Raw genomic sequence first — 12008 nt, 5'->3', positions numbered from 1 at the left:
GAAAAACAGATCATCCTTCAACACCAAACGTAGAAAGAAGCCGGTATGAGGCCAGTGTCAGAAACGATAAAACGACGCTAATATAACCGGTTTTACTGTACTGGAACCCACGGACACCCACCCCGACGGCCGCTGGGATCTCGGACTCGGATCCAAACACCCACAGACACACAGATTGTGAGGTCATGTTTCTAAATGGCATATCTCCTCAACCACTGAGCTGAAGACTCAGAGACTCATGTCCACCGAATAACGAAACGAAGCAAGTTAATCGGAATTTGACCAAATAAACAAGACGGAAATATTGCACAAAAAACCTTCTTTCTCTAAAAGCGGACTAGTTATTTAAGCAAGTAGGTTGTTCAAATTATTTATTTATTTTTATTTAAAAAGTGGGTTTGTTTCGATATTGAGTCATATTTCTATTCCTGACACTCTTTGTATTTCAAAATTTCAAGTTTTTCCTTTTTGTACTTCAACAATTCAATTTTGAACTCCAATTCTGCTTGTCTATCTTTTGTTTTTTGTAGCATATATTCACGTCGTTGTTTCGCTTCTTCCTCTCGTAGTTTAAAGACTTTTCGGGAGTACCGTGCGCATTCTCCGGTATTCTCGACGATCTTTTTTAAATATTCCGTTTGTTGTTCCAGCAAGTTATACCGCAAATCCTTGCTATCCGGATGCCGTCGTTTGCGTTGCGCGGTACGAGAGCTGCTGTTGTTATTGTTGTTCTCAATATCTTCTACTACCTCGTCAACTGGGTCATCTACTTCAGTCAGGTTGGCGTAAGCTTCCATTGTACTGGAGAGAAGTGGCGGTCCCGGTGACGACAGAATATTACGCGGTTGACTGGGACCCGGTTCAGGACTTAGTGGTGATGTAACAGTCACAGGCAGACCAAATCTAGAACCTATAAATGAATGTATTGTACATATCCAAACTAATTTAGATTGCATATACATACCGGAATTATTTACCGTTTTGTCCAGGGTCAGCAGTTTAACAACTGCATCCTCAGTTGGTGATAACACCTTCATTGTGTTCGGCCCACCACCGGTAGCTATAGTCTCGCGATTGTTGTACGATAACTTTTGTTTGATTGTGTTTTTATAATCTGTCCAAACCTGCAAAGACAGAAAACATACTAAAAAATGAATAATACAGAAATATTAAAAGTAAGTTTTGCGAGGTTAAAGCACCGACAAACCGACATGAATGATCATAGCAAAAACTCCGTGTTCTTGGGAAATATTTAGCTAAGCCATGAACCCGCTCGGATCACTGCACATTTAAATCGGCCGTTTACGATTTTCGGGCATAAGTCAGAATTAAGTGTCATATCGGTTTGTCGGTGGCCAAAGGACACGAAACCCACATTCCCATTTATAAGTAAACCCTGACGGTGAAGTCTAGGTTATCAAGTGGAAAAGTAACAGCGTATGGGATTCAGAGTGCACGCAGCAGAAGGCAAACACATGCGGGTATTCTGAACAGAATATCCCTAATAAAAAATAACCATAAACGAACGATAACCCAAATCATTGAACTATTCCACAAATGGTTTGGATGATACCCACAACACGTCGTTAAGCAAATTAACCATACAATTTTTATTAGGGATGCTTTGTACGCCTTTTTAATAGAAACTAAGCGATCGATTCAACCTCTGGTGGTGAATATAAGAACGTCAAAAAGAGTGTTGTGAGCAGAATTGAATTTCCATATGAGTTTTCCTCCGTAACATGTTCAGGCCGTATCGCCGGAACCTGTGTACCAATTCCGGAAATATTCAATAGCGTTAAAATAATTTTATAGATCCTTTAAAACAATAACATGGATAAAAAATTTGTTAAAGCAAATGAGTGTGTTTGTCTCCATTTAAAACCATTTATTAATTTTATCGATGAATGATAATCTGACATAAACACTCAAGCATATTGCTTAATTAAAACTAAAAACCTGAATTTATCCACATATGGTGAGATTTGAACCTTACGAAGTAATACAACAAGTGGTATCGGGGGAAAAGGGCAAGGTGTCCAAGGAGGTTTTAGTGCGGTAAGAATCCCACACACAGTGTCACCGTGACCGTGCGCCCGGTCGTCAAGTGGTGGCATAATGGCCTTTTTAAAGGTTTCTTCCTTGCCAAAAAAAACACACACACACATGTTCCGATCTCGTCGAGCTGAGTAGAATGGTATGTCACTTGGCCCTGTGGGCCTCGGATCAAAAGTCGGGTTTTTAAGCGATTTGTAGCGAAGGGTAAACATAACTTTAATTCAAATGGAATCAGTTATTTTTAACAGGTCCCACTTTTTTGTGCTAAGAATATGCGCTTGTAATGTGTTTTGCTGCATCGAAAATACGTGACCAATCCGCTCCTCGGGGGTACCTTATACCAGCTTACATTTGAGAAACAGAGAGCAGAAAATTCCTCATGCACATAACGGTAAAATGTTTTCTATTAAAACGGCATGAACATAAATTTAATAACTTACCTTTTGCCAGCCCTTTACATCCCGAGTCGGGGGACCTAGACTGTTAAGTCTACCTGAAAAATCCGTCCAGAGAGCGTGGTACTTTTGCCGGTCCATTGCAGCTGCCTCGCAAAATTTTTGCCCTCTGGCAACCGACGGGTGTGCTTCCATCCGATCAACCAGGAAAGCAAACTGCTTTTGGTTTGTCACACGGATTCTGCAATAATATGATAAAAAAGTATTTTCAAAAGCATAAAAAATAAAACTTACCGCTTCACTTCCATTTTCTCGATTTTCAAACCTTCTCGATTGCTTCTGACGTATCGACAACACTCGCATGAAAACGTCATTCCGATCCGAGTTTTGTCGATATACATCGACTATGGGAATACACCGAAAGTTCATCGGAGTTCATTCGTATCGACAGTTGTCACTCTATTCGAGAACGGGAATTGGGTGACATAAACGAGTCGACTCGGTACGCGTCACGCGAGAAGCGGAATAAACACAAAATTCTTCATAGATAAATTCCAACTCTTTACTGATGTAAGCTTGATGACCCAGAAAAGGGCCGTTTTATTGAAGAGGACATCCATGGCCACTTACGCTTGGCGTGTTTAGTGTAGGTGACGAACACCTTCAGCACACCTCGTAGATCAGACCGGAGATACGTCAGACACTGCCACGGCGAGCCAGACGACGGATGGTGGTTATCTCGAAGAATTTGCGATGACGATTGGCACCTCCTTTGCCACGACCTGCCACGACCTACTGCTGCTTTTGCTGACCACGTCGTCCGAAGCGAAAATGAGCTGATACCAGACAGCAGCGCTGCTTTATATCTTTTTAGGTTAAAGCAGAATGATGTGCAACCAAGTGGTATAAAAGCTACAAAGACTCCTCCCATTATGAGTAGTTTGCTATCAAGTAGTGACACTGGCTATTTTCTTTTTGCGTACACGCAGCGTTGCCAGGTTGCCAGATTTATCTGGCACATCCAGAGAAATTTAAGCTCTGCCAGACAGATTTTTTGAGAAATCTGACAGCTTCCTGTGTTAATTTGCTGTGCCAGATTTTTGCCAGACATTTTTTTTCGGGTTTTGCCAGATTTTTTCAAAATAAGCCTGGCATCTCTGCGTACACGGCGAATGAGAACGCCCCAAATTTGAGTTTAGTTCACTCATAATCGCCAAAAGTGTAGGAACTCAGCGATGAGTAAATTTGTCTCATGATTTCGTGTGAAAAACCTAAAAAATCTGCCAGAAAATGAGGAAATTGACGAAAATTTTATTCAGTCTCGGAGTAGTACCAATAGACTGAGTGAATCCAATCTTTACTTTTCTCAAATTTGGGAATTTTTCCCTGGAAAATCCTGGGAAAACACGAGGAATATTTACTCATCGCTGAGTTCCTGCACTTATTTCTGAGATAACTAAACTCAAATTTGGGTCGTTCTCATTCGCCGTGATAGATATCGGCGCCGGTGGTTAGCGTGATTACCTCTCACCCCAGCAGGCCTGGGTATCGGCGTCATCGGCATGTTCTAAGGCATAACATCTTTGGGAGCTGTCTCCCTGGCGTCGGTAGCATTGGAGCTCAGTACGGAAAACAAATCTCGCATCAACAATAGAAAAGAGCCCATCAGCATTTGTAAACAAACCGTTCCAAAGCCCTTTACTCACAAAGCGAAGGCCACCCACACAAACCAACACCATCATCGGATAGGGGAAACTTCTACCTACAAGATGTTGGTGTTGGTTTGTGTGAGCGGCCTTCGATTTGTGAGGCTTTGGAACGGTTTGTTTACAAATGCTGATGGGCCCTATTCTATTGTTGATCCAGAAATGTTTTCTGCCGCCTTCGTCGAATTAGATGCTAGATTTGCTTCTTCCATCGAAAATATCCGGCCGTGGCGATTCAAAGTTGATCAGGGTTGATCAAAACAATTTGTATCCCTGCTTCCAGTTTGATTACATGAGCATTTTGTGTGGTCGGTGGTTCTGAATATGGACTAACAGGCAGGTGAATTCTATTCCTACTCTTTACTGTAATAAGCTTGGTGGCCCTGAAAAGAGCCGTTTTGTTTCCAATGTTGGTGATGATTTAACCTCTGAAACCAAACAGAGTGCGTCTCTGTCACTTCAAAAACGTAGATGACATCCATGGCCGCTTACGCTTGGCGTGTGTAGGTGACGATTAGTGTAGGTGACAGCATCACAGATCTCATTTTTCAGGAACACCTTCAGCACACCTCGTAAATCAAACCGGAGATACGTCAGACACCGCCACGGCGAGCCAGACGACGGATGGTGGTTATCTCGAAAAATTTGCGTTTGGTTCTGAACATGGCGATGAGTGTGTAAAATATTACGCAATTCCATCCTCCCTATTCGCACGCGCCCGAGGATCGGAAGCGAATGCCACTTCGACTTGTTTCGTCTACTTACTACTCTCTGACGACTGTGCTGGGGAAGCAGCATATGCATGTAGGTAATTGGTGGATTTGTTAGTTAATTCGACACTTTTGGACAATGCTGAATATTTACCAGTTTTTCAATAGAGTCTTGTTGAAAATCAACATTCGGAAGCATTGTTATCAATGCGTAGCCATATTTCTGATCGATTGGTGATAAAATTATTGAAATTGGACCAGGGGAAGCTGAGTTATTAACGTTCAAAATCTTTCTTAATTTGTTACATGTTCCCTTTTCGGTTTTCACAAAGTGTACCCCCATATAGAAATCAAAGACGTAGTCCTATGTCAAAAAACTTCGTTGGCTTCGTACCACTTCATCACCGGGTTCGCGTAATGGCACGATGCCAGATCTGGCTGAAACAGAGTGTCACTGTCGTGGGACCGGAGGAAGGACAGCAGGCGCTTCTGGAGGCATTCTTCTTTATATATTTGGCCGTTGAAGGTGTCGGTCGTTATGTACGGCTTGCTGAAATTGCCGCACCCACAGATCGCCTGCCACACTAAGTAATTCTTCCAGAACATCCAGGCGAGACCTGCCGACGAAAAATTCCAGACCGAGGATCTGCTTGGCGTCCGCTTTAATGTACGTCTCGTCGTCTATTACGATGCATTTCGAATGCACCAACCACTCGCGGTACAGCTTCCTGGCGCGGGATTTGGCCACCGTATTCTGTTTATCGCTTCGGTTAGGCGCCTTCCTTACCTCGAAGACACGAACCAGACGGAAGAATTGACGTTCTTGACCACGTCCCGAATGGAAAGGTTCGGATGGTGCTTGAAGTAATCCCTCACCTTCCATGCGCTCACGGGGTCGGTCGTCTTCGCTTTTCTTCCGCTACCAGCTCGCCGCTGGGTCGTTTGAGTCTCCTTGAACGATTTCATTACACGGGACCCGGTTGAATTGTCAATTCCAACTGTTTCGCGATCCACCTGTGGACTGGCTTGGATTTACCACGACCGCTCCCATAATTTTTTGTTGAAGCACTTCTTGCTTGGAAACCATCTCGATAAACACTTGACAGATTGTGGAGAGATTTTGTACATGTAAACATTTCACTCTAAACTAGTTTTACTCAAAGTTTCATCAATTTTTACCCATGCAATTAAAAGTTATACACAAAACGAAATGCAGCATTTTTTTCTAGTAGGTATAATCTTTAAATAAGAAAAGCTTGATTTCGATACCGTTTTACTTCCTAAGCCATTTTTTCTCCTTGTCTCCGCTTCCATCAGAAATCCAATTGTAGGGGGACAAGCTGTGAATTATGGCTTTCATTTTGGACTGGAGCAAATTGAATAAACTCGTTCAAAAATCAATATTCATCGCCTTCTACTCAAAAACCTTCCAATCACCAAAACATCAACAAGTTATCAAATATTTTCCAACGTCCTCCACCACCAGAAAAACGCCACTTCAACAGTTCTTCATCTCGTTTTCTTATTCCATTTCCCAATGGACCGTTTCACTGGCCATTTCAGACAAGGAAAAAAGGGATCACTTTTCAGCAATAATCCTTTTCGGTTCACCTTTTCCCTCCCCCACCGCCTTCTCACGAATCAGCGTCCCAGTAAATCAGTATTGGCGTGTTACATCAACATCCTCAAAAAAAAAATGGAAAACCATCTCCACTGATAAACAACAAAAACAACAACTGCGATAAAATGAGGAGCCAGAAAAATGATTTATAAACAAAAGCATAATCCTTCCTTCCTCCTTCTTCCTCGCAATGTCAGATTTCCCCCCTGAGTGGTGTCCGAAATCCGGGTCGGCTCAACAGCTTATCGTGAAACGCGATGGATGCGATTAGACGGTTTCTCTCTGCCTGCTTCCATGTCGCCCTCCTCCGCCCGGGCTCGCACTTTCCAGGAATCGAGGAGGGTGAAAAACTTGAGTAAAAGAAACAATTGTGTTTTCATCATTACATCTTAGGATGTTCTTGTTCGCCAGTTTGCCAGTCATTTACCGAGAGCAGAATGATTTCATTTTTCTTCCTCTGCCACTGACGATGTTTGATTTACCCTCCAAGTTTCTGCTTCTTTTTTTGGAGAGGACACAATTCAAATGAAACAGTAGATTAAATTTTCCAGTAGAGCAAATTTCTTAAATATTAATCACGGACATCATTATCCCATTTTTTTTTCGGTGCTGCAGAGTGGCGAACGTTGCTCGATTTCCACTCCAGAAATGCCCAGTAGAAATGGTTAGATTGGATCTGGGAAAACAAGGACCGGGAGCATAATACGATTTCTTTAAATTGTCGTTTTCCCCCCCTCAGTAAGTTCTTACCTTGGTGGAGGAAAGGAGAAAAAGTGATTAAATATTCATTCCCTTCTGTCTGTGTGTTTTGGTTTTTTGTAACGTCGCCAAATTATAAGCAAGGAACGAAGCAGAAGTTGTGTTAATTTTGGACGATTTCGCTTTGTCAAGCTGCGTTTACTTGGAGGGTGTTTTTTTGTGTGAAGGAACACTGATTGAAATTGGTAATTTGGCAGAAAAATTGTTATTTTGTTTTGTGCAATGTGTTAATGAGAATAATACGGGCGACATTGTAAATGAACTGAAATCGAACAAAACAACACATCGATCAACTTTCCTAAATCTTGAAAATGAAATAACTAACAGTCAAACATCTCGAACTCCATCGAACGAAATGAAGCACCTTGGCATCAATCAATTGATTTCCTTTTTCGCCAATTGTTATTCAAATGCTTTCATGCTGCTGTCATTTCTCATCCCTTGGAATTGATATAGCAAATCCAAGCCAATTATCCATTTCTCGGTGCCACCGGAAACGGACTTCTTTACTCATCCCCAAACACTAACTAGTAGCTTTGAATTTCACATCACTTCGAATCAATCCCCTACCTTAAAACCACAACGACGACGACGACGACAACGGTCGATACTTGTGTCCCTAGACGAAGCACATTCGATGGTAGACACGTCCCACATCCGGTACGTAGCAAGGTAGAGAAGTGACCGAGCCAGAACCGTTCGAACCATTCGTGCGGAACGCCAAAACGATGTGAGGAGCATATTTGTGTCACATACATGCACGTACCCGGCTACTGGAGCTAGTTGGAACCGAAAATTCATTAAGCCAAAAGTCGGTTTGAATTCTTGTTTCACGCATCGTTGGGAACCTGAAATCCCGGGCACATGCACACACCCCCAAGTTGTGTTACAGAGCAGGATTCCACCCGGCGGCGACGACGACGACGAAGACCGAACTAGGAGAGCATCATCACCGTGTGGTTAGGAGCGTTGCAGACAGCTCAGTTGACCATGCGTTAAATTTCCTGAGGTTTTCCCAACAGGCCACACACACATAGATAGCTACTATCGTCTCGTATCTAGGCCATGGGAAAAGGTTCTGTTCATTTAGAATGGAATTTTGGACAACAAGCACTGCCAGGCGAAGTGGCTGCTTCCAAGATCATTATCTTATTTTTGAGTAATGGAAGAGCGTTGCTCACCAGGATGGAATGTTTTGTGACGCTGAGCTTAAGCGATATTGATTCACTTGAACTGGACGAGACGGAAGTGTCGGTTCAAAAAAATTTCTTGGAGAAGTAAAAATTTAGCACTCTGGGTATCGAATCAAACTTCGAATGACAATGACATTATACTGGAACTGGTAGCTTTGAAAAATTTCCCAGTATCTGAAAAATGAGCATTGATGACCGTATAATGCGCAGTTGCTACTCCGTTATCGACAAGATACAGTGAAATTCGCACAAAGAACCAAATTAATGGTACAGTCAAGATTCCTATAGTACGGATTCGTTCTTGTCGGATTTCTATAGTACGGTGGATCCGGCATTAACGAATACACGTATCCCAAGTAACAATTCAGTAGCTTCTTGTCATCCACTTTGATTTATGATGGCTTGTTACTGTTTAAAAACCTTTTATAGTCTGTCGAGAAAGTTGTTTAAAAAATAAATTTAAAGCAGCTCTTAAAACCTCCTTAAAACTGTTCTGTAAATCAATCATAAACTTCATTAGCTATTGTTTATTAATGCCTTGATAAAATACTCTATAAAGTTGTTTTGTCATTATAAAAGCAACCATAAAATAATTAGGTTTTAAATGAGAGCAAAAAGCATATATTGTTGTTGTTTAGACTTGTTAAAGTGTGCCATAAAATCCCCAATTACCTATGTTTCCAAATTGAACTCAAAAGTTGGATCCTCATAGTGAATAAAAGCAATATTTATGACAAGGAAATCCCGAAGAGTAGAAAATCCCCTGGAAGAACGCTGAAGTAAAACCTCGTTGCAATGATCGAACAACGCAACTTTCGAAAGATAAACACACTTTGACGCTTAGCTATTTGCAGGCCACTTTGCCTCCATAAATGCTGCCATAAATATGAACGGGATAGGATCAAGCAAAATGACTTTAGATAAATATAATTCAGTCAGAAAGTTTTCTCCATTAAAGCTATTTTAAAACCTTATGAATGTGTTAGGGATTTCATTCAAATCAATCAAAAAAAATCAGATTGACCGCCCACGGTTGCTGCTCTGTTATTACCAGATCAGCTGCAATTACACAGAGAACCAACAGATGATGTTTGGGACTAACATTCATCCTCAATGTGTAAGAACTGGAGATCTAATATTTAGCAATACCAGCGCCGGCCGTGTCCGAATGCAGGTCAACTAGGGAATGGGAAGGAATGTGTTGACGTGGTACTCGCTGTGAAGGAAACCGAGAAATCCTCTGCGCTTCCACGAGAAATCACTGGGATGTTGGATGTGGGGAAAGGTTGCACCACGCACACGCAGGGATCGTTTTTTGGTAGAGCGATTATAATACACAAACACACACACACACGCGCGCGCACTCATCCAATTTCTATTTTTAGATCAGGACCCACACTGTGGTAAGTGATGCGATCGGTGTTAAAGAAGAATTTGTTTTCATTAAAATGTAGTGGGTATAGAATAAGGCAAAGTGAAAAATTGCAAGGAAGGGGACGGGCCTAGGATTGAACTCCCGACCTTCTGCTCAGTAAGCAGAAACGGTAACCACTGAGCTACCGAGCCTCGTCTATGAATGTGTTAGGGATTTCATTAAAGCAAAACAACTTTTTCACAAATGGCCCATGCGAACCAGCTTTTAAGCCACCGCCATATTACAATTATTATGTTTGATTTTTACAAACTTCGTTTTCAATGTTTATTTCCATGTAGGGTTTTTGATCTAATTTCCGTCCTACTAAGGACATCCCGCACTTTACCACGCTTTTTGGAAAGGGTTTGAACAAAACATGGAATGTTTTCATCAAAGATAACTTCTAAATTTATCCACCTTTCCTTACGTACCGTTGGATTTGATAAAGAGTCAAACAATGTAGAGATATTATTAAAAATCTAACACTGCTTCTTGCTTCTAAATTCGTCCTACGCGTTTCAATTCCGTCCAAACGCATTGAAACGCCATTAGATTTTCTTCGTCCTACGGATAAACGGAGAAAAAGGGGATTCGCTAGGAGCGCTTCTTTTGTTTTGAGAACAATGAGCGTAAATATGCATACAATGCGCTCTAATATGATTTATGTTGTAGCTAATGAACTAACGCATCGGAAGAAACTTATTATTGTTTTGTGCATTGTGAAATCATTGATATTATTGATGATTTCTGCTCGATAGAACGGAAATGGGCGATTACGACGAAGTAGCGCTCTTCCCTATATAACTTTATACTGGTCAATTTAGGAATGAGCAGATATTTGAAATACGATAATCATAAAACATACCTCGGCTGAGCTTAATGATTAATCTGAAGAATAATAAATTTTTTTTTCCCGATTAAACATAATAAGTGAGATCAACGTTTTCCGAGGGCGGACTTATTTTTTTTCGGTGTTTTCAAGTACATTTCACATAAGATTTAATATGACACCTTTAACTTGGCCACGTTATGAGAACAATTTTAATAATTTTGGAAATTGAATTGGCTTTTTATATGATCAGTTTATATTTCAATTATAGTGGTAAGATCGGTTGGTATTTTTGAATCCTTTTCTATCTTCATTGATGATTTTTCTAGTGGATTCAGCAAGCGGTTAGGGAAAATGGCTTGAAAAAGGTTTTTATTGTTGCCAAACAGCTTTTATTGTAGCTTAAATACGGGTTTCAAATTGTTCTCAATACGTTCGTCATACAACCTTTTTGCAGTAAATCAATCTTGAAGAGCTTTGAAAATATACCCTTCAGAACCTTCTCCAGGATGGGCCAACAGACTGATTCTAGTCTTAATGAGGTTTTGGTGGATGCATCAATGGCAAAGCAGCCTTGACCAGGGTTTTATGAATGTTGTTTTAAAGTAGCTTTGTATTCCTTCATAAAACTTAAAATGTTACTTGGGAGCATATGGGAGTTGATCTAATTGGGACCAAACACTGATTGTACGGAAATTTGAAGAGATAACTTCCTGATGCCTTTGGAGAAGTTGTTAAGCAGATAATTGGTCACCTTTTGGGAATAGTCAGTTCCCGGTAAGTCTTAAGACTGGTCCTGTGGAAGATCCGGAACATCCGTGAAAGTGGTCATTTTATGAAACTGATCCTAAAGCTCCGCGGTTTTTTTTCTAAACCACTCAAAGACGTCTTATCAGAATGAATTTGAAGCTTTGACTAGAATATGGACTCTAGAGAATACGCCCACCGGAAGATCCGGAACATCCGTAAAAGTGGTCAATTCATGAAATCGATCCTAGAACTCCGCGGTTTTTTCGAAATCACTCATGGACGTCTTATCAATATGAATTCGGAGTTGTGACCAGAAAATGGATGCTGGGGACTACGGGATGGTTCATAAAAAGTTCCGGAACATCCGTAAAAGTGGTCAATTCATGAAATCGATCCTAGAACTCCGTGGTTTTGTCGAAACCACTCATAGGCGTCTTATCAGAATTAATTCTGAATTTTTAATGGAATATGAACACTGGGGACTAAGCGATGGTCTTTCAAAAGATCCGGAACATCCGTAAAACTGGTTTATTCACGAAATAGATTCTAGAGCTCTGCGGGTTTTTCGAAACC

At 41.1% G+C, this 12008-nt stretch overlaps 2 protein-coding genes across 2 annotated transcripts in view; both read right to left on the bottom strand.

Moving 5' to 3' along the window:
• The window catches only part of side-VI (sidestep VI), a 1063375-nt gene that overhangs the window by 841766 nt on the left and 209601 nt on the right, over positions 1–12008 (bottom strand). The gene's annotated exons all lie outside the window — the stretch shown is intronic.
• Positions 423–2987, bottom strand: LOC135704225 (uncharacterized). The gene is made up of 4 exons (XM_065225700.1): positions 2748–2987; positions 2499–2694; positions 965–1124; positions 423–910 (listed from the first exon to the last, which is right to left on the bottom strand). Exons 1-4 carry the CDS (start codon positions 2852–2854, stop codon positions 423–425), a joined length of 951 nt encoding a protein of 316 aa, XP_065081772.1. The 5' UTR covers positions 2855–2987.

Source organism: Ochlerotatus camptorhynchus, unplaced genomic scaffold, assembly GCF_037179485.1.
Source record: "Ochlerotatus camptorhynchus isolate MF236.1 unplaced genomic scaffold, CSIRO-AGI_Acam_v1.1 ptg000232l, whole genome shotgun sequence".
Classification (NCBI taxonomy): domain Eukaryota; kingdom Metazoa; phylum Arthropoda; class Insecta; order Diptera; family Culicidae; genus Ochlerotatus; species Ochlerotatus camptorhynchus.
The sequence above is the reverse complement of the archived record's forward strand: the minus strand, read 5'-3'. Positions and strand labels throughout refer to the sequence as shown.

Coding starts and splice junctions, on each gene's coding strand:
- LOC135704225 (XM_065225700.1), bottom strand. CDS start 2,854: ATGTATATCGACAAAACTCGGATCGGAATGACGTTTTCATGCGAGTGT. Junction 1,125..2,498: donor ATGTAAAGGGCTGGCAAAAG/GTAAGTTATTAA, acceptor CTGTCTTTGCAG/GTTTGGACAGATTATAAAAA. Junction 911..964: donor CAAAACGGTAAATAATTCCG/GTATGTATATGC, acceptor ATTCATTTATAG/GTTCTAGATTTGGTCTGCCT.